Source organism: Micropterus salmoides, unplaced genomic scaffold (assembly GCF_014851395.1).
Source record: "Micropterus salmoides isolate LMB-PRFRI ecotype aquatic unplaced genomic scaffold, ASM1485139v1 Ms_hic_scaffold_9, whole genome shotgun sequence".
NCBI classification, from domain to species: Eukaryota; Metazoa; Chordata; class Actinopteri; order Centrarchiformes; family Centrarchidae; genus Micropterus; species Micropterus salmoides.
The window spans coordinates 24,964,585-24,985,396 of NW_024044681.1; the positions used below are offsets into that span (position 1 = coordinate 24,964,585).

The 20,812-nt window shown below is 39.3% G+C and overlaps 3 protein-coding genes across 6 annotated transcripts; all 3 read right to left on the minus strand.

The window, feature by feature from the left end:
- Positions 1-5: 5 nt before the first annotated feature.
- On the minus strand, positions 6-2,795 carry LOC119896159 (mucin-5AC-like; the record flags this gene model as incomplete). Its single annotated transcript, XM_038709649.1, has 1 exon — positions 6-2,795. A coding segment is annotated over exon 1 (2,460 nt), but the record flags the coding sequence as incomplete, so codon positions are not given.
- Positions 2,796-7,804: 5,009 nt separating this feature from the next.
- LOC119895236 (organic solute transporter subunit alpha-like) lies at positions 7,805-12,643 on the minus strand. Of its 3 annotated transcripts, none has more exons than XM_038708198.1 (8): positions 12,427-12,643; positions 11,830-11,981; positions 11,587-11,660; positions 10,373-10,531; positions 10,102-10,213; positions 9,866-10,012; positions 9,109-9,214; positions 7,805-9,016 (listed from the first exon to the last, which is right to left on the minus strand). In XM_038708198.1, the coding sequence occupies exons 1-8, from the start codon at positions 12,500-12,502 to the stop codon at positions 8,859-8,861; spliced, it is 984 nt and encodes a 327-aa protein (XP_038564126.1). In that variant the 5' UTR covers positions 12,503-12,643; the 3' UTR covers positions 7,805-8,858. The 3 variants fall into 3 exon arrangements, with proteins under 3 accessions (XP_038564126.1, XP_038564128.1, XP_038564127.1); XM_038708200.1 differs by lacking the exon at positions 12,427-12,643 and adding an exon at positions 12,309-12,379; XM_038708199.1 differs by lacking the exon at positions 12,427-12,643 and adding an exon at positions 12,214-12,341.
- A 2,039-nt stretch (positions 12,644-14,682) lies between these two features.
- Positions 14,683-20,673, minus strand: LOC119895234 (palmitoyltransferase ZDHHC20-A-like). 2 transcript variants are annotated; one of them, XM_038708196.1, is made up of 12 exons: positions 20,527-20,673; positions 19,479-19,505; positions 19,266-19,360; positions 19,018-19,138; positions 18,275-18,344; positions 17,796-17,828; positions 17,590-17,710; positions 16,842-16,968; positions 16,627-16,753; positions 16,251-16,337; positions 16,073-16,146; positions 14,683-15,929 (listed from the first exon to the last, which is right to left on the minus strand). In XM_038708196.1, exons 1-12 carry the CDS (start codon positions 20,642-20,644, stop codon positions 15,886-15,888), a joined length of 1,044 nt encoding a protein of 347 aa, XP_038564124.1. In that variant the 5' UTR covers positions 20,645-20,673; the 3' UTR covers positions 14,683-15,885. The 2 variants fall into 2 exon arrangements, with proteins under 2 accessions (XP_038564124.1, XP_038564123.1); XM_038708195.1 differs by having other exon boundaries at positions 16,842-16,974.
- Positions 20,674-20,812: the final 139 nt, after the last annotated feature.

The following is a 20,812-nucleotide window of genomic DNA, read 5'->3' on the forward strand; positions in this document are numbered from 1 at the left end:
TTAGATTGAAAAACTGGGATCGGAGCAGGAAAGTCTTTCGATACAGAAACTGGTATCTGAGCCGGGGCAGGTGGGTCTTTAGGTACAGAAACTAGGGTCTGAACAGGGGCAGGAAGGGGCTTAGACTGAGAAACTTGAAAATGAGCAGGAGCAGGGGGATCTTTTGATGCCGAAATTGGGATTTGAGCAGGGGTAGCAGGGGGTTTAGATTGAGAAACATGCATTTGAACAGGAGCAGGCAGATCTTTAGATACAGAAATTGGGATTTGAGCAGGGGTAGCAGGGGGTTTAGACTGAGAAACTTGCATTTGAACAGGAGCAAGCAGATCTTTAGATACAGAAACTGGAATCTGATCAGGAGCAGGAGGGACTTTAGATTGGGAGACTGGGATCTTACCCAGAGCAGGAGGTGTTGCGAATGCTGTAGAAAAACCAGCATATGTGGTAGGGGCTGAGGTCAGCATGGGATCAGGGGGCATTTTATCTAAAGAGAGTGGCGCAGGAGTGGGTTTAGTCATGGGAGGAATCTTATCTAAAGAAGTTGAAGATGGAGTAGGGACTGATGCAGTGCTGGGTTGGGGTTTAGTTGTGGCAGTCGTGGTAGAGGAAGGACAAAGATGTGGAACAGTTACGATGGAAGGAGGGGTTTTATTTAAGTCCATTGGGCTAGATGCGAGTATAGGCTTAGAAAGGGCCACAGATGCTGAGCCTGAGGTTGTAGTTGATGTGGGAAATGTTGTGACCTTAGAGGGGATAACCGGTGCAGGAGAGGGGGGTTTGGTGCAGGCCACTGATACTGTCACTGGGGCTTTAGATTCTCCTGCAGTAGAAATTAGCGAAGGTTTGTAAGAAGTGCAAGTTTGCAGATTCATACTGCTAGCTGAATCTAATTTAGCAGGTGAAGGTTGAGTAAAAGCAACAGTGGCGGGAGGGCTATGGGTTACTGGTGGAGGTTTAGCTGACGCAGGAGAAGGAGAAGCAACAGGGCTAGTTTTACTTACTGGAGCAATAATTTGAGGAGGCGCTGCAATCTGTGAAGCCAATTTGCTGACTGTAGAAGTAAGAGTTGGACTAACTGAGGGAGCCTTGACTACAGTCGCCAGGGTGTTCGGAGGAGCTGTGGTGGTTGTAGAGGTGGAGCTCAGTGTGGATTTAACTGTTATTGAAGGGGAAGACATTACTGGAGCTGAAAGGCTTGTTAATGTTACATGGGCAATTGAGGGTTTTGTTGGCATGGGCGTAGGAGATGATTTCATTTTAATGCTGGTAGAAGGCTCAGAGGGTTGAGTAGAGTCTGAGCTCATTTTGACTGAATGAGTAGTCAAAGTGGAAGATTTAGTCAGGGTTGTGATGATTGTACTTGGCTTGGCAATGGGGGACGAGGTTGAAGTTGTCTTTGTCAGAGCAGTAAAGGATTGGGTTGGGGCTGTTGTGGGGACGGCTATAGGAGAGGGTTTTGCCATAGCAGCAGTGCTGACAGAGGTAGAAGTCAGCGGAGAGGAGATGGTGGGTTTGGAGAAGAGAGATGTGGATGATGGCGTGACTTCAGTCACCATAGCACTGATGGCACTGTAGGCTTTTCCCCACTCTGCCTCCACATCAGCCATGATGTCTCCACCCCCTGAGATTGAGTCAAAGGTCAGGAGAGAGGAGATGTCTGCCAGCAAGGTGCTCAGGCTGTTATCACCAGGTACCAAGGGTGGTTTAGAGGAGGGTAAAGGCGGCACATGCTCATTAGTTTTACTCACATTGCCTGCTGTCAACTGGGGAGTTATGGTGTCTGATGGAGTCGTGGCTGCACGGTCCTGTGTTGTTTTTTCTGTGCTCTTGAGGGGCTCACAGCTCTCAGTCTCTGAGCTGTCCAGAGAACGAGGCTGGGATTTGGGGGTGAGTGTGAGGTCCTCTTTGATGATTTCCACACTGTTGGCTCGAGACGACATTAGAAGTGGGCTTGGAGGGGCTTCCTCCTTGTCCTCTTTATCTTTTGACCGGAACTTAACATTGCCAAAGAGACCCTTCAGCCCCCGGCGTTGCCGACCCACTGGCTGGGACACGGTGTGGACTCGGCGGTCCCCCATTCCTCTCCGACCACCCCTCAGTAACGACAGGAAGCTGAGGGACTTGGCTGAGCTGACTGAAGAAATGGAGGTACGAGCAGGGGTGGCAGCCAATACGCCATCTTCGCCAAGCGGCTCCTCATCTGCCTGCTCCCTCTCTCCTTGACTCATCTCCTGCCCCTTCTCCTTGTCTGGATCCTGCTCCGAATCTGGTGCAGCGGACTCTGATAATCCATCTAAGGTTTTGCTCCTGTTAACAGGTGACTTGTTATTTCCATCCCCTTTGCTTCGAATAGAAAATATGTTACCTGGCTTGCGTTTGCCAAACAGCTTGAATCCTTTTCTGATTTTTCCACTCGACTGGGATTCACAAGGCGGGGGGTCCATGTTGTCCATTTGTACATCCATCTTCTCTCTGCTTCCCGCTTTCTCTGTATCCTCCTGTCTTTTGCTGTAGTTATTATTCCTCAGCCAGTGGATTGAGCATTTATATCCAGACCTTATCTCCGTCTGTAGACTTGCTTTGCCTCTGTTGCTCTCAATGCGTTCTTTATCGGCTCTGTATCCCTCCCTCTCTCTATCTTTCTCATCCAGCCCTTTCTCCTCTATTTCTCCCTTGAAAGCCCCTCCCCTTTGCCTCGTTTTTTGTCTGGCTGCTCTCCCTGGTTGCCATAGCAACTGAGGACCTAAGCAGCTTTCGTCAGCAATGCAGAGCCAGGGGCTGTCATCAACCCACCCTGAACGCAGCTTCCCTTCCTCTCTATCTGATGACTCTGTTTACATAAACAGCAAAAACAAATACTCCATTAATAGGGCCAAATAATGAATTCTGAATGATCTGGATTTATATAAACATCTCATCCAGATTAGAGAAATGTACCTCTATATGCAGCCTAATAATCTTTTAATGGACCAGATTTGCTTTTATTCTAAATTGGTCGCATTCACAGCTAGTGTGTCGCAGCAGCCTAAAGTAACTCACCCAAGTCTGTTAAACATTTTATAATATTTTATAGTAGATAGGCATTGCAGTAAAGTGCAATAATTTCAAGTGGGAAATAATTAGCATCTTCACCTATATTCAATTCAATTTTATTTATATAGCGCCAAATCACAACAACAGTTATCTCACAGCGCTTTTCATAAAAGAGCAGGTCTAGACCGTACTCTGTGATGATATGCCTACACTATATGTACAGTATTTTCCTTTTTCAATCTATCCACTATGCTGAACATTACTTCAAAAAGCACAATTATAGCACCTATTAGAGAACATACAAAAATAAACAAATGTAATGCTTCCTGTGAAGTGTAAATGTTGAAATTACTATGATAAAATCAAATTATAAGCAATCAAGGGCGTGACCTTCTGAACATCTTAACAGTTAGTAGTTAATAACAACCGTGAACACAATCAAGCCATTGAGAATGATTACATAATTATAAATTAATGAATAGATTTCATTCAAGGGAAAATACGTTAAATAAGTTTCATTTGAGCATTTTTCTTTTTTTAAATTCTAGCATTCAGTAAAAGGTGAGATGTGATTACCTAAAATGCAGTCCTCTAATCGACACAGTGCTCGAGCCATTATTTATTTTTCAGGCGATTGTGACAAGTGACAAAACATTATTAGGAGTCATATTTGTCTGTAGGAATAAATATATACATAATAAATATATACAGATTACCTGAGAAGTTTTAGGTGGTGCATTTTGTTAGTAGATGTTCACAGTCATTATTAAGTTCTAGTTAAATGGACATTCTTTTTGCTTGGCACAAGCATCTATGAATTACTTTAATTATTCCTTTAGGAGTAAGGTACTGTAATAGTAGTTGAGCCCACATACTCTAATTAGTGATGTTTGCTGTTTTAAAATGTAAACCCTTTGTTCAGGTTGAGCTAAAAACAAATAATCTGCATTAAAACTTTCTTTTTGGCCTGACCCACACTTGCCAATTTAACACTAATTCCCTATAATATATGTATGATCCCCCAGAATTGAATGAATTTTTAATTTAAATAATGTGAGTCAAGCAGAGGCAACAACTCATTCTTCACACCAGGTTAATGAATGAAGGTTTGGGGTGGAACAAGCACGGCCTCTTGTGGTTGCTAAGAAACATGTGGCACAGTTTGGCTGTAGACGGCTGTAAAATGTGCACTGAGTCTGAAAATAAAGCTGCTGTCTCATCCACGTGTATTCCCTGTCCCAAATAAGTCTATGTAAGTGGGTCAGCAAGCTTTGAACAAATCTGGCTGTTTTTCCAGGCTGCGTGAAGACGCAGTCGGAGCCTTAAGGGTACAGTCACACTGATACACACTTGTAGAGGACAAAGAAATACATCAGACAGATTAAGTTTAATAAAATGTTTCACAGGTTTCCACAGGGAGCCGAAAGGACTGCAGCATTTTTTATGAAATGTAACGTAATTAATACATACATACATAACTAACAGAATCCTGTAATAATATAATAATAATAATCTTAATTTGTAGAGCACTTTTCAAAAACAAGTTACAAAGTGCTTTAACAAGTGTAGAGACAATAATACCCAAAAGACAATAATACCAAAACAATACAAGATGACATTGAAAAGACTAAAATACATGTTAAAGATAAATATAAAATAAGTAAAATAGAATCAAATAAAAGGGATAAAATAAAGTCAAATAAGAGGGAAAGGCTCTCCTATAAAAGTATGTTTTAAGAAGGGACTTAAAAGAGTTCACTGACTCAGCCGACCTGATTTCCTCGGGCAGGCTGTTCCAGAGCCTCGGGGCCCTGACAGCAAACGCTCTGTCCCCTTTAGTTTTCAGTCGAGACTCTGGAACAGACAACAGACCTCTGCCCGAGGATCTCAAGGTACGTGCTGGTGTGTATGGGACTAAAAGGTCAGAAATATAACAAGGTGAGAGGCCATGAAGTAAAAGTGATCAATAAATTCTAAAACATACTGGGAGCCAATGTAATGAAGCTAAAACAGGGGTAATGTGGTCATATTTCTTAGTTCTGGTTAAAAGCCTGGCAGCTGAGTTCTGGACAGTCTGGAGTCTATCAGTAGATTTTTGGGTTAAACAAGTGAAAAGGCTGTTGCAATAATCCAGGCGTGATGAGATGAAGGCGTGTAAAATAGTCTTGGTGTCCTTAAAAGTTAACATAGATCGAATTTTTGCTATATTTCTAAGTTGATAAAAACATGATTGAACAAGCTTTGTGGTGTGCTGCTCATTTAAATTACTATCAAACCAAACACCAAGGTTCTTTGCAACAGGCTTAATGTGATTTACTAGGGAACCAGCAGATGGCAGTATTTGTTTTGCCATCTGCTGGGACTCAATGACCAAGATTTCTGTTTTGTCTGAGTTCAGCTGGAGGAAATTATTTGACATCCATTTTTTAACTTCACAAAGGCAGTTGTTAAGTGAACTCAGCATGCCAGGGTCTGTGGATCTGACGGGCAAGTACATTAGTGTGTCATCAGCATAAATATGAAAAGATATACCATGTTTATGGATTATATGTCCAAGGGGAAGCAGATACAAGGAAAACAAAATGGGTCCTAAGACCGACCCCTGAGGCACACCATATTTAACTGGACAGAACGAAGAGACATAGTTGTTTACAGACACGCAAAACTTCCTATTTGACAGGTAGGATGAAAACCATTCTAGGGCAGTACCAGAGATCCACCCAGTGCCTCAGTCTGTCTAACATGATGCTGTGATCAATGGTGTCAAAAGCAGCGCTAAGGTTCAGGAGTACCAGGACTGAGCACATACCTTCATCAGCAGACATTAAAAGGTCATTGGTGACTTTAAGCAGGGCAGTCTCAGTGCTGTGGTACTTCCTGAAACCAGATTGTTTTTTCTAAAATCTTTGCAATAAAAGGCAGTTTTGAAATTGGTCTCAAATTTTGTGGGAGGGAGGGATCTAAACCAGGTTTCTTTAAAACTGGGTTCACGCAAGCCGTTTTAAAATAATCACACAACCAGTAGATAGGGAGCTGTTAAAAACAGAGATCAAATGGGGCCCAACAGAATCAATTACTTTCAGTAAAAACTTTGTAGGTATTACATCAAGTGGGCTGGAGGACACTCTCTTTTGTGATACTGTTTTTAAAAGCTCAGACAAGTCGATGGGATAAAACTGGTTAAAACTCTCTTGTTGCTGGTGAGGAACCTCTGAGTAAAAGGCTGTGGGGGTAATAGAGGCTCTGGTGGACACCACCTTATTGGTAAAATAAGATAAAAAACAATTCACAATCATCATTACTTCCAGCTGAGGCACAAGGAGGGGCTGGGTTTACCAGCCGATCCACAGTCTTACAGTTTTTCTCAGTCGCTTTGGTGCATTTCTCAGATCAGAATTGAAATTCTCAAAACTAATTGTTCAACCTCCACCATCATCTCGTCACTTGTGCACATCATAAAAGCACTTTCTCATTGTTTTGAACAAATTGCAAATGACTTGACACACTGTTGCAAATGATTATGTACAATTGTCTGTTGTTTCCTACATTATCAATTGCTTATGTCCTGCTGATCACAATGAATTATACCAGTCTCTGTTGAATAATCTTACCCCCCAAAACATTTAGGCATAAGTTCATTGCATTAGTCACTACATGCAAAATGGTTGAACACTTTATCAAAAATCAAAGTTAAAATACTTTATTAATTTGCACTGACAAGTTCAATGACATAAAGATTTGTTTTTGAGACATAGACTGAGGATTTTGAGCAAGTTATGGGCTTTTGCAGGTAATCCACAGTGTTGTGCCGTTTGTACTACCTGTTTCGAGAAATGCACTTACTGTTTTGCAAATGTTACGGATGATTCGAGAAATGCACCAAAGCGACTGAGAAAAACTGTAAACAAAAACCTGGGATTGTGTTTATGTGTAGTAATGAGTTCAGAAAAATAGTGTGTTCTCGCATCCTTAACCATGTTATTGTAGTTAATTAATAAATCCTTCAGACTGAGGTAATGGACTTTTTTCCATCTGCGCTCTGCTTTCCTGCATTCCCTTTTTAGGCTGCGAATGTTGTAATCCAGGGTTGCTTACTAGCTTTAGACGTAGGCCTAACCTTTAGAGGAGCAGTAATATTTAGTGACAACAAACAGATATGATTGTAGTGATCAACCAGATACAATACTGTACAGGTATTTACTGCCCACTACTACAAAAAAATACATCAGATGTCTTTATAAGCCTACATCTCCACAACTTGGCCAAAGTCACAATTATTGAGATGAGCACAATTTTCTGTCGCTCTCTCTCTCTCTCACACACACACACACTCGTGCTGCCATCACTTTATTAGATAGCCTTACATTCATTTCCTTGAGACTTATCTTCAACCTAACCCTAACTTCTACTTTCCTGACCCTAACCCTAGCCTTAAACATCAATGTAAACAGATTTACTGTATCTCCCCACAACATGAGTAATATCTCTCCAGGAACTGTACGCTTCCAGGACTCAGAGGCGAGCAGGAAAGATTGTGGCCTCCGGCGGGGGGCTGCGGTCAATCAAGACCACAAGCTCACGCCACAAAAACAGTTTCTTTCCATCTGCACCTGGCCTCATCAACAAGGTCCGCGAAACTCAGTGACACACACTGTCACGCCCCTCTATCTACCCCTTTTTACAGTACATACTGTAAATTTGTGAAGTGTAAACCTGATTCTGATTTTGTAAATTTGGTGTAAATATGTTGCACAATCTTACATACTGCACATATTGTTGCACGTATTCTTTATTAGTATTTTCCTACAAATGTTGATACCTTGTCAATTTAATATTTTTACATTTATACATTTTATGTTTATTGTAATGCACCAAAGCAAATTCCTTGTATGTGTAAACCTACTTGGCAATAAAGCTGATTCTGATTCTTCTGATTACGATACATTTACAGACACAAACACACCCACACATTAACACAAATAAATACGTGACTTTGTTTACAGATCTCTAGGAAAATGTAAAAACGTTGTTCTTCCACACACAAATATTCATAAACCTGCACACTCCCAGTTCAACCACTTTGCCACTTTTCACCCTTTCATCCTCTCTATGTTTGTCCCAGAATGACAATTATCTATACAGTACACTGACACACTTCTCTGTACATTCTGTACATTTGTAGGAAGGCTCTGTTCCTTTCTACCAGATCATAGTTACAGGCTGAAAGAAAGGATTATAATCCTAATGTCTCTAATAATTATTCATCTTTTTTGAAACTGGTAAAGCTTAAAGGAATAGTTTGTCATTATGGGAAATACATATTCACTTTCTTGCTGAGACTTACATGAGAATATCGATATTGTTCTTTGTCTCTGTCTCCCCTACTAAAATCACAATGTGTCTTTTTAACACTTTTTGTGCAGATGAAACAAACAACATACACCATGTTAATTGGTGAGCGTTAGGGGGATTTTAAAAAATCTTTGGACATAGACAGACTAACTGGCGGTAGCTTCATATTCACAGTGCAGACCATAGACTGTATCTAAAGTAAATATTCTTATCTAACTCTCAGCAAGAAATGGAATAGGCACACATTGGACAATGTTAAAGTCTTCCGATTCTATTCTATCTACTATCTGACAGACAGACTGACAGACAGACAGACAGATAGATAGATAGATAGATAGTTCTCTCCCCTTACATTAGAGTGACGGAATGAAACAGTTTATCAGACTCAAGTTTGACCAGTAGGCGATCCCTTTGATAATCTGATACGTCACTGAAGAGCTGTGCTGACTTCCACTCTTCCACTGTCTCCGTTTTTAAACATCATGCTCCACGAGAGCAGCCTGCAGGGCCTTGTCGTTGTGGTCGTTGTCATGTGCCTCAGAGGGAAGTGAGTCATATATACGACGGTACAAAAACCGATTGACCAGAGTGATGATGAACATCTCCATGATCATCATCTGCTGACTCAGCACTGCAGGACACAGAGAGAGAAGAAAATCAGGGTTTCAGATGGACTATTTCACTTCACACATCAGCAGAAAGACATTCAAAGATGTTCCTTACTGGATCCACGAGCTTGAGAGGAGAAGGGAGGGGCACAGGCGATGGTTCCATCCAAGGCCAGGATGTTAATGATTGATGTCTGCAGCTGACTCAATACAAGTACTAGCTAAGGAGAAAACAAATAATTGATCACTTACTGTATTTACAGTATACATGCATGTTAAAGGTGCACTGTAGCATCTCTAAATATCTATATGTTTTAGTAGGAGTCTGGTATTACGACACCAAACAAATGCAACTACAGCAAAGAGGATTGGTGTTCTCTAACTCTACTGTACGTCACACTGGCAGGTATTTGAAGTGCCACTACATTTCCTGACACTACATTTCCCATAAACCCAGTTGCTTTTTCAGTGTAACATTTTCTCTTTTGCTCCGCTGAATAGGATGAACACACTGGAAGGAATTTCTCCATAAAGCTGTCTCACCACATTATCTGCCATTAGAAGAAACTTACGAAAAGTGTACACAAAGTAAAACAAGGAAGATAAACTTAATTGTGCAGTAAAAACTATTTGACACAGAAGAGTGGGAGAGGCTGGTATTGCTCTTAGTATTAGGTTTATTTGTTTTCACTAGTGTGACTGGATTTAAGTTCAAGCAAGGTATTGATTTAAAATTACTACACAAAGTAGCTCATGTTGTTATTTTTAATGTTAATGTATAGACATGCAGATAAATACAAAACATCCAGGTATCTTTTTTGCAACTTATTCAGGACTGTAACATACACATAACAATAGTTATGTTGACTCACTTGGTACATGGCGTACTTGGGCACAATTTTGAGGCTGCGTAGAAATATGTTAGTGTTCATGAAGACGATGGCAACCGGCCAAAGGGAGGTGATAGTGAGAATGCCAATGAATGGGTTAATCCAAATGGCCGTACCAGTGATCTCTAGCTGAAAGAGAAGCAAAGTAATATTTAAATATCATGTTTATTTAATTTTCAGTACATGAACATATGTAGAGAAGCATTTCAAATACTTACGTCAGAGAGATCAAAGTTGCCGTTTGTCCACAGTATTATGGCGAGGATAGAGAGCACCGTCTTTAGGATTGCATACTGAAGCGCACCCAACTTCAGCCAGAACAACAGTCGCCTGAGTGATCCCATCCAAAGAAAGTTCCACATTGTCATAAGACAATATATAAGAGCAGGATTAAATTACCTTGAAAATCTCACTTTAAGAGAAGTAAAGAACTTGTTAGAGCCAGAACAGTAATGCCTAGACTATGTTTTTACAAACAGGTATACATACCGTGACATGGGCACGCGGGGTAAACATGGGCAGCAGCAGCAGCAGGGTCCTGTGTTGATCCTAAAGGTTTTACCAGAAAACCGCTCCAGAAAAACACTGCTGCCCCCAAACTCCTCGATCATCAGAACCAAGACCTTATACACCACGACTGCAAAATAACTACACAGGGAAAGATAAGTAATTTAGACCTGTAATAGAGAGCAGGGATATAATAATTCTCAGTACTGAACTTTATGGTAAGTTTAAGACTTCTTTTACTCATTTATTAAATAAAAGCATACCTGCTCTTGATATGTGAGGACAAATCAAAAACTGTAAGTGTACTGTATGTAATTTACATAGAAAGCGCATAACAGTTATCACTACAGGCAAAACCCCATAAAGATTTCCGTCATTTTATTGAAGTTGAGCACATGCTGGATGGAGATGTGGCCCGATCTTTGAGTGTATAATCATTTATTGAGTGGTTAAACTTTACAGTGATCTTCAAGTTCGTACAAGGCTTTATTGTATTTACTCAGCAGTCATTTAGCCCATGCTCTGTTCTGATTATCTTGCTGTGAGAATGCATGGACGGCCAGGGGGGCAGTGTCTTGCTAAAGGAAACAGAACTGTTGGATTGAAAGTTACATTTGGGATGATTTATCTGACCAAAACTAAACTTCTGTAGGATTTTCTTTCAGCAAATTGTATTTAGTACAGGCTTATTTACAGTCTGTAAATGTTTCAAAGTCCATTGAGCTTTATTGAATTAAATAAAACTACATGGAGGGAACTATATCAAAGAAGGATATGGATTTATATTAACAAGAAAGCTGAAATGTCTAACAAGATAACTGCAGTGGTGAGTTCACTGAAAAGTAGGTCCTAGCTACCTGTCACAGCTATTAGATAACAGACAATCACTACTCACTGACGTAAGAAAAGGAAACAGATAAGAGAGAACATAATTTTGTTTGGATTTAATAACAGCTTCCGTGAGGCTTTGACGGCACTCCTTTGGCCAAGATTCATGGGGAATAATAATATGACTTGAATTTTACTATAATGACATGGTGATGTGTATTTATGTCATTATCAATTATAGGCAATGGACAGAAACCCCAATTTCAGCTTTCAGGCTTTTAGAAATGTCAATGAAAGAATCCCCTATACTGTGTGCAAAAATATGTTGCTCTGTGTACTAATTTAAGTGCAATTGGGAGAAAATTTACCAATTAGATGTCATGTCTGTGAGCATGACTGCCCTCGGGATCCACATCCCAAAACAAGCCATGGTTGCAATGACCTGAAAGAGAGAAATACATTAATGCGCATTCCATTTCCCCTGTTTCAATCAGACGACATGTTGTATTTCAAAGGGCCTTCCACAAATACAGTGGTTGATGAAGTTTACATTTCTGCTGGTTATAGGATTAGCAGCACATTCTAACAACAAGACAGGCCAAAACGCTTACTGGTGCTGCTCCATTTATCCACATGATGGTGGTCTTCTTGGGGTAGGGCAGTTTTTTATAAATGTAGACACACTGTTCCAGGTATAGCAGCAGGGACATGCAGGACATGAAGGTGAACATGGAGTACAGCCAAAATTCAAACACATCTAGCTCTGATATAAATACAGTAAGAGCAGAGAGGGAGAGAGAGGGCTTAGATTATTTAATACAGTACATATATACATATTATGTGAAATAAATCCCACACAAAACACAAAAACAGATTTTGCTTTGGTTAAAAAAGTTACTTTTAAAAAAGTTGATTCTTAAAGGGCTTTTCAGCACAATGCAGTAAAATAGCTTACTGTAGCCTACATTCAAGACTATGTACTATTAAGGACTCACAGATATTTTATTTTACTTTGTGTGGCCTTGTTATATTTTGCAGCAGAGGCAAACACATGATCAGAGAAGAAACCACTATCAAATGGTACACTCACAACTTTCAGACACACAGATACAAGCCTGATGTTGCTGAGTGAACTGCTAATAGCATTAGGTCGGTTTGGTTGATAAGGAACACTATCAGCAAGCAGGATGTGGTAATGGGTCACTTACGCTTTATCACGTCGATAGCCAGCGGGGGCTCTTGTAAACAAGCCGGATCAATCGTGCTGTTGAGGGCTTCCTCCATGGCATGCAGATATTCCTCTTGAGAAACTCAGTTTAAAATGAAATGGTCTGGACAATTTAAAGTCAACTCAGCTGTCTGCCAGTGGATTCTAGCAGCACATTCAACAGCAAGAGTACTTTACCCTTTAGGAGACTTTTAAGAAGTGAAGGTGGGATGAAAGGTTCGGAGCTTAATGTTTATGGGAACTCCATGAGTAACTGCGGCTCATTCATTCACAGACTTAAGACAGTAATTAAAATAACGCCAAGGTCAGAGTTGAACTTTGACAGGGTGTGTTGTTTCATTTCCAGTAAATATAAAGGGATATAAAAAGCTAAAGAAATTTCCTTCAAGCTCCACTTATGAGGGAGGCACATGTATATTTTACACATACAGTGCCTCTGACTTACACTAAATTATTTTCCTTACATTCATTTGAATTTGAACAACCATGGATTAGCTGGGAAATGACTGCATGAGTACTTCTTGATACTTTTAAGTACATTTGGCTGAAACTACTATCACACTTTTACATAAGTAAGATTTTGAATAGAGGCCTTTTATGGGGTGTTTTCACAATGTGGTATTTAAGTATAGGATCTGAATGAAATTTGGGTGTTTGTCCTTCTAATACTTCTTGAGTGAAAGAATTAATGACATTAAAGTTTTGGCACAGTAATGTCATTAAAGTTTAAGATTAACTTTTTCCAAAGAAAGCCAAGTGTTGAAACTCTTACAACTTCATCTATTGCATTGTAGTGGAGATGTGAATGGCACAGAGGTCATTCACATTACACCGGCTAATCTGGTTTCCATCTCACCACATTTCTGCAATGAGTCAACTGTCACACTTGCCCGAGCATGTCAGCAGCATCCAACTTTTGTGATTTTGCAAAAGTGAGGAGTGCATTCTCCTGTCACAACTATCTGTAAAATACAAGTGCTTTGAACATTGTATCTGTATTTCACCAGTGCTTAAACCTGCTTATAACTGCTCACTTTTTAACTGAAAGGTTGGGGTCTATAATTTCATGCCGTTAATGGTGAATATAGAATTTGTAATTGTTGCTTAAAGGGTTCATTTTCATGGGGCTGAGGCGCCATAATCTCTCTATTGGAGTGTATTGTTCCACATGTTCCTTTTTTAGCATCTTTTCTATAGGCATAATAGTTTGAAGATGGAAGATCCACCACTGAATTTTACTTAGCCTAGCACATATCACAGTGCCACAGTATTCTACTTAGTGGACACACAGTATGGAGCTGCAGTGACTACTTCAGATTTTACAGCCATGTTAACAGCTCTGAGACTGTACTCAAGCACAGAGGTGCTTTGAGCTACATGTAAACATCTGCATGCTAACATGACCAACTGAAATTTTGACCTGATGATGGCACTAGATGAAAAGTGAAGGGATCATCAAAATTGCAATTCATCTACAGGGGGAAATAAATGTCTGCACCATATTTTATTGCAAATAATCCAAGTTATCCAGCCAAAAATATTAACCACTTATTTTAACTATTGTGTCATACTTGAATTACAGATGTGACTGTCACAGGAAACAATTTGACGACGATGATGAATTTCGAGATGGTGAAGAGCCCAGATAAGTCATATCAAATACATGTGATTTCACTGGAAATAGATCTGGTTATGACAAACATCTAAAGACATATAGCTGTAATCCACAACAGTAGTCAGCAGAGTTGTTCCATAGTCAATTAAGAATTTTATATTCCTCTAATTTGTTACAGGTCACAGTGCATCAGTTTTTATGATGAAGAATCACACCTTATAGTTTCTTAAATTATATTTATTGTTACAAAACAATGAAGATCCCCCTGTATGAACAATGCTGTCTCATTAAACAAGTTCTTCACAGGCACAACTGCATTAGCAGCTCTGGCTGCTTTGTCTAGTCATTGAAGTTAGTTAGTTAACTTCTGTAAGCATATTCACATGGACTACCACTCAGTCAGTAATATCTACAAAGAAATTTTATCTTCTCATTAGTCAGGGAAACGCCACATTGTACATCATTTCCACTGAAAAGAATGGAATATAATGAAACAGCTGCCAGGAGAACAGAGCGGAGCATTTATGATGACCACAGGCTACTATTTCATCGCTGGTATTTAAATTCCACCTTATCGATCCTGGTTCAGGCTCAAGGACAAAGTGGATCTAATGTTCCTGACCTTTCAGACCATTTCTTTTAATGACTTTATTGTTAATGGTTAATTTTGTGCTCTTACTTTCCAACTCTTAAAAACATCTTATAATCAAACTGGAAAAACAAATGGAATGAACACAGATTTAATCCTTGGGGATTAAGATTGATTAATTTTAAAAACAAATACATACTGCAGCAAAGGATTGATCATGAAAGTGAAAATGTTCTGTAACAAAGAGGACAAACCTTTAGGTCCATACCTTTTTTAAAAAACTAAATAAATAAAAATACAACATAAACCATTCCAATAAAATCAACAGATACATAAAAACAATGAAATTAATGTATCAAGGCTTGCAAACAAATAAATTAAATATATTTATAGTGCAATGAAAAATCTCATTGATAATTCCCTTCACTATGTGATCTGTTGGTTATGTGTCTTCAAGAATTATCTGATTAAACCATTTTAACTGTAGTTTAACTGGATTTGGTCCTGACATTTGAAACATATCACCTACATGTTTGACCACAGTATAAAATTTGAAATGTAAAAAAACTAAACATCTTAAAAGTGTAAACAGAAAGACCTTTACATTTTTTCAATCATGTAAACTGTAAACTAAATTAGACCATTTGATGGTTGACTACTGGTCTGAATAATTGCACTGTGCTTGGAGTTTAAAACTGCTAAAACATATTGCACACTGTTGACAGTGCTGAAATGTTTCACCATTTTGTATCAGATATCATGCAAATATCGCTTTACTGGCTCCCACTTGTCTACATCAAACACAACCAGACTTGAGGTTTAGTTATTAATGCTTGAAGAATACTGAAAAAGGATGATTTGAAAACATTTGAATGTCTTTGGCTCAAAACAAAAACAAAACCTGTGAATCACCTCGGCTTCAGACTGCTGAAGAGTACAAGGTCACTGCTGATGTGATATTGTTGTTGTGCTAGTTTAAAAGCACACTGGATGAAGGATGGTCCGTTTAATGTGCATACAAAAAAAAACATCTGGCTTGAGGCTGCACTGTCAAAAAAAATGAAGGTGGAGGACGGCTCCTGCAGAGGTGCTGATGCTCCTGGTTTAAGGCATAACAGTTGATGAGCTCTTTACTGGTGTGGCTGTGACGTGCAGGAACAGCCAACAAAGTACAAATCAACACAGGAGGAGGACAAACCAGCAAAACTCTACAGTATTCGTTTTCCACATACATGCTATGGCTCACTCTCCATAGTCACTGAGACTATCTGGCCACCGTCTGAAAGGAAACAGTGAGGACATTAAGAGATGGCTCAGGAACTGTTCTGGGTTGCTTTTTGAGCAGGAAGGTAATTACAAAAAACACAACATAAGCCATAATGTGAAACAATGAAAATGTGAGAAAAGCCATCAACAACATACCACTTTGCTCCTTGCTGTTACTGTGTTGTGTATTGTTACCAAGCCCACAAGGGTTGGTCTCCGCCTCAGCAGGACTGTGATTAAAGTCACATTAGATATTAACACCCAGCAAACAAAAATGAAAGGAAACAAGTTAAATATTTGATAAAGGAAAAAATAAAATAAAAAAAACACTCACCTTTTGCCATTTTGCTGGAGGACACTTTTTGCTTGTTCGGGATCTATGTGTACCAGTCTGGTAACAAATGAATGTCCATCTCCCAGACTGATAAAAGAGATAAAGACGGCATTAGTAAACATGTTAGCATTTGATTGATTCAGGGTATAATTGTAATTTGGTAGTATTTCTTTTTTCTCCACTCCATTAAAATAGCTTTACTGTAATGTTTACTATAACACTGATGATAGATATGGACTTTATAGGTCTGCTAATACAGAGCTAATTACCCTTAAGCAGAGTGTTGCCACAACAGTATATCTGCCAATTTATTTGCATCATTGTGATTGCTAAGGGGATTGATAGCTGCAGTTATATCAGGTCAGAGTAGACTCACCTTGAGAAAACAGGAAACATCCAGTACTTCCCTTGGTCTCCAAACACCTCACATACATTTCGTCTAAAACCCAGGGAAAACCCGTTTTTGTCTGGACCGTTTGAGAAGACAGGAGCTCTAAAAGCCTCTGAAAATTGATATAAAAACATAGTCAGTCACAACGTTTTAATGATATAATCCGAAGTTGATTAAATTATATCTTTATCTATAGCTACCTATAGTGGTCCTGTTCTTTCCCACAAGCCACAGATGATAGCTGAGAAGTGACAGGACGCTGATAAAGAACAGAGCCGCCACAAAAAACAGAAACAAGATGTGGAATTTGGCGTGTGTGTCAGGCAGCTGTTTCTTCAGAAACAACAAAAAGAATGAAAGTGTTAGCCTAATCAGCCTGTAGGTCTGCAAGTATATTACTTTGTCCTCATGTCGAGTCATCTTTGCCTAATAACTGACGGCAGCAAAGTGGAAAATTAAACTTTCTAAAAATTATTCTTCTTTATTTTGTTGCCTCAATGCAACATCTCACCTTTGTCTTAATTAGTATTTTTTTCTATAACACAATATACTCCTTCACTGTTGTACGTGACAGGAACCACTGTCTCATGCAAAGCAGTACACCAAATAGGATCCCCTGATAAGTGACCGCATGACACACTAGTGCACCATGGTGACACATTTGTAAACAAGTGGTTGATATCTTACATTGCAGATTAGTGGCTGATCACGTGTGTCACCACAGCCTGGCTGCACTTTAAATAATTGAATTCAAGAAGATTTAAGTTGATTTATGTCCAAAATGGCAATGTATTTTCAGTTTAAAAGAAAGCGTGTTAATAGTCTTTAAACCCAAGGCTGCAGAACATCGATCTTATGAGTAAAACATGGTCCTACAACAACGTTTAATAAACTGTGACCACAGTTTTTTTTTTTTTAAACAAAAAGAGAGGAAGTTTTTGTACTTACCGTCCAAAATTTGATGAAGTACTGGATGACTGTAGCACAAATGACTACACAGTAGAGTGAGGCGTAAGCCAAGAACAAGACAAAGTACTTGTAATTTGAGAATCCAACACAGTTATTCACCCTGAAAGAAAACATAACGGAAAATGAGACAGAAAGTGAAATATGCTCATTTAGATTAAATGCAGAGTTCAATTAGAAAAGCCTACCAGGGGCAGTGATGATCCATTTTCAGCACACACCTTGAAGAATGAGTATAAGGAAAACATACATCATATTAGTACCATCAAATCCAGTTAACCAGAAGCACTTACAATGCATGAGCAGGTGAAGGTGTCAGAAAAAATAAAATGCCCAATATTTTAATAAGGAAATGTGAATCAATCTGTATTTATGTTGAACATCAAAATGTGGGTGAGGATATCGTTTTAAAACCCTGGTTCAAAACCACCATTTGCAGCAAAAAACGCTTTGTTTAATCACTTAATGTCTTATTATTTCTCAGCATTAACACATTGGCATATTCCCCCCTTTTCTCTATTCACTTTCTTTTTCCAGAAGCTGCAGTTAACGTTCTTGCAGACAGATATCAGAATCAGTTTAAACACTTTTGCTCCTTTGAGGAAAACATAAAAGTAAAAAATTAAAATGATGAGATGAGGTTAAACTATAAAGTGTGTACACTCACATCTCACAGGTTGAGCAGTGATGGCAGCGGTCAGGTTTGATTACCTGGCAGTGGTCGCAGTATCGGATGGCTATTTAGAGAAAGTGAAAGTAGAATTACTACTGTACCCCGCCCCCACAGCGCTCTTGTATGAAAGACTGCACCATCAGTTTATGTCAGGTAGTCGATATTTCAACTAAATAAGAATTTGAGGTGTATTCTGTATTGTACATTTGGAATACTTTGCAAAATATTTCATGTGTTTAGAAAAGTCCTGCAATACATCATTAATTCTATAAATGTTTTAATATAAATAGGAAAGATTTATCTTTATAAAGTGTCTTTTCAAATGTCCCTATGAAACCAACTAGGCTGTTGATGAGTAGAGGAGTCAGGTGGGGCCTGTAGAGGAAGCGAGATGCACCTGAGCCCAATTAACCCTCCTGATACGTGCAGTTCCGCAAACACAAGACAGATGAGCCTGGTAGCAGCAACAGGGTATACATACAGTACTTCCTTTTCTAAAGATACAAACACTTGCACTTTTATCCAAAAGCGGAAGACACAATGTAGCAACACATTTGCGCAATTTAATTGGTACTGCTTATTTTATGTTGTGTACGAATGACAAACATGAACTGAACAATAAGGAAAAGTGTTTCAGTGAGATATAGCTTTTCCCCGGTGGTATGCTTGAAGGCAGCTACCCGGCATTAAAATAGTAAGCCAGTCAGTTAGTTTGGCTGCTGTGGTGAAAGCCTCACCTCCTCCTGCCGTGCGCGTATACACGGGTAAATTCCTCGCCACTTTCTTCAGAATCTCTTGTTGCGTCTCGGCTCGCTCCTCTCGCACATATAGTTCCTTCTCTGCTCTGGGCAGACAGAACTAACATGAGGAGAAAAAACAGGTCAGGGGAAGCCCAACAAACTGTAAACAGCTTCTTGTGAAATTATATTAGTTTTCTATATGTGTATATTTATTTACCAAATCCTACTGTAAACTCTTGGCTTACCGCTTTTGAGGGGCTGGAAGGTTTGGACCCGATAGTTTTCCAGTAAGACCATATAAACATGGAGAGGAAAATGTGAAAGATGACCAAATAGCTGACTGTTGAGACAGAAAAGGTTTGAGCTGCAGTAACTCTGGCATCTCTGAAATAATCTTTGCTATGAATAATAAGAAATGTGAATGGAGAAAATGAACAGTGTGTGGGGGGAATACTTACTTCGTTCTGCATTATCTGGGATTGTATCTATATAATGCAAAGGAAAACACATATTAGTGAGCAGTAATGAAGGTCCTAAGAATGCATGACTACACACCCCACCCACACACCACCCCTTTCTCACACCATGTGGCAGCAGCCTGGCACGGCCAGCAGTGGCCCACCCATAACAGAGAGCTTTGTTTAAGCAGCAGGGATGTCCCTGTCCTGACCACAGCCGCTGGGTTACAGACATAACTACAGTACGACTACATGCTGATAATGGTCATTCCAGGCTGAAAAAAACCAAACTACTGTGAATGCAGGGTCATATACTGATTAATAAGCTTGGATGATCACATTGGATTATGAGATAAAATTATAAATCACTTAAGGTCATCTAATTCATTCAATTACAGATTAATTACAGTAAACAATAAAGCATGTGTATTTTTTCACCAGTGTTTGGGTGAAGGTGGTTTGGTTGCTTGCTTGTAAAGCAAAGGTTAACAGCAAACCTTGTCATTCTTCTCCAGCACTCATTACATCTTCCCATAGACAATGAATAACATATGGTGTTTCAGATGGTTAAATTATAACCATGTCTCATTATGGTTAATCATCATGATTTTACACCTTGCTCCCAAGGTGTGTCCATTAACGTATTATTAAAATAATATAAAAAATGTCAACACGTAATCAAATATATATATATAAATATATATAAAAATAAAAAAAGTAAGATAAACCCATTACAAGGCGATTGTACACGCTACGAGACTGTTTCCATGTAACTGTTAACTGTTTTGTTAACGTCATAACGTTACATTGCTGTCATGGAGGATTGCGTGCATGTCAATTGATAAACAAGCAGAAACAAAATGATCCTGTATAATATTGTCCTGAGTTTTAACCGCATGTAAAGTTTTACAGTAACTTGTGATGATTTTAAATCTCACTTTAACTAACTTAACGTTAGCTCATCAAAGTTGGCAACCCTGAAACTGTCAACACAAGAAGATATCCGCCCCGCGGTAGCTAGATACTTAATAAAAGTGAGTGTACTTACAGACACAGAGCTCCACAACATAAGCGTAATAAGACCAACCAACAACCAGATTTATGAACAGGACAGGTATCCAGTTCAGAGCCCGCTTACAGCACCTCAGTACATGAGAGGGCGCCATCTTTAATCCGTGTAGGGCTCTGGGTGACGTCATAGCCATGGCTTTATATGGCCGAGCCAAAGACGTCACAGAAACCGAGACACTCAGGAGCATGCGCAGATAACTCTGTAGTTCTTAGGCGCACCGCATGTAATTTGAATGTAATTTTAAGGCTCAAAAGTGTGCCTC

What these genes read in the sequence shown, in the direction of transcription:
- LOC119895234 (XM_038708195.1), bottom strand. Translation starts at nt 20,644, where the DNA reads ATGGCGCCCTCTCATGTACTGAGGTGCTGTAAGCGGGCTCTGAACTGG. An exon ending in CTTCCAGCCCCTCAAAAGCG is followed by an intron (nt 19,139 to 19,265) that starts GTAAGCCAAGAG and finishes TCCTCATGTTAG; the next exon opens with TTCTGTCTGCCCAGAGCAGA. An exon ending in TAACAGCAAGGAGCAAAGTG is followed by an intron (nt 15,930 to 16,072) that starts GTATGTTGTTGA and finishes GTTTCCTTTCAG; the next exon opens with ACGGTGGCCAGATAGTCTCA.
- LOC119895236 (XM_038708198.1), bottom strand. Translation starts at nt 12,502, where the DNA reads ATGGAGGAAGCCCTCAACAGCACGATTGATCCGGCTTGTTTACAAGAG. An exon ending in GCAACTTTGATCTCTCTGAC is followed by an intron (nt 10,013 to 10,101) that starts GTAAGTATTTGA and finishes CTTCTCTTTCAG; the next exon opens with CTAGAGATCACTGGTACGGC. An exon ending in CCAAGTACGCCATGTACCAA is followed by an intron (nt 9,215 to 9,865) that starts GTGAGTCAACAT and finishes TTTTCTCCTTAG; the next exon opens with CTAGTACTTGTATTGAGTCA.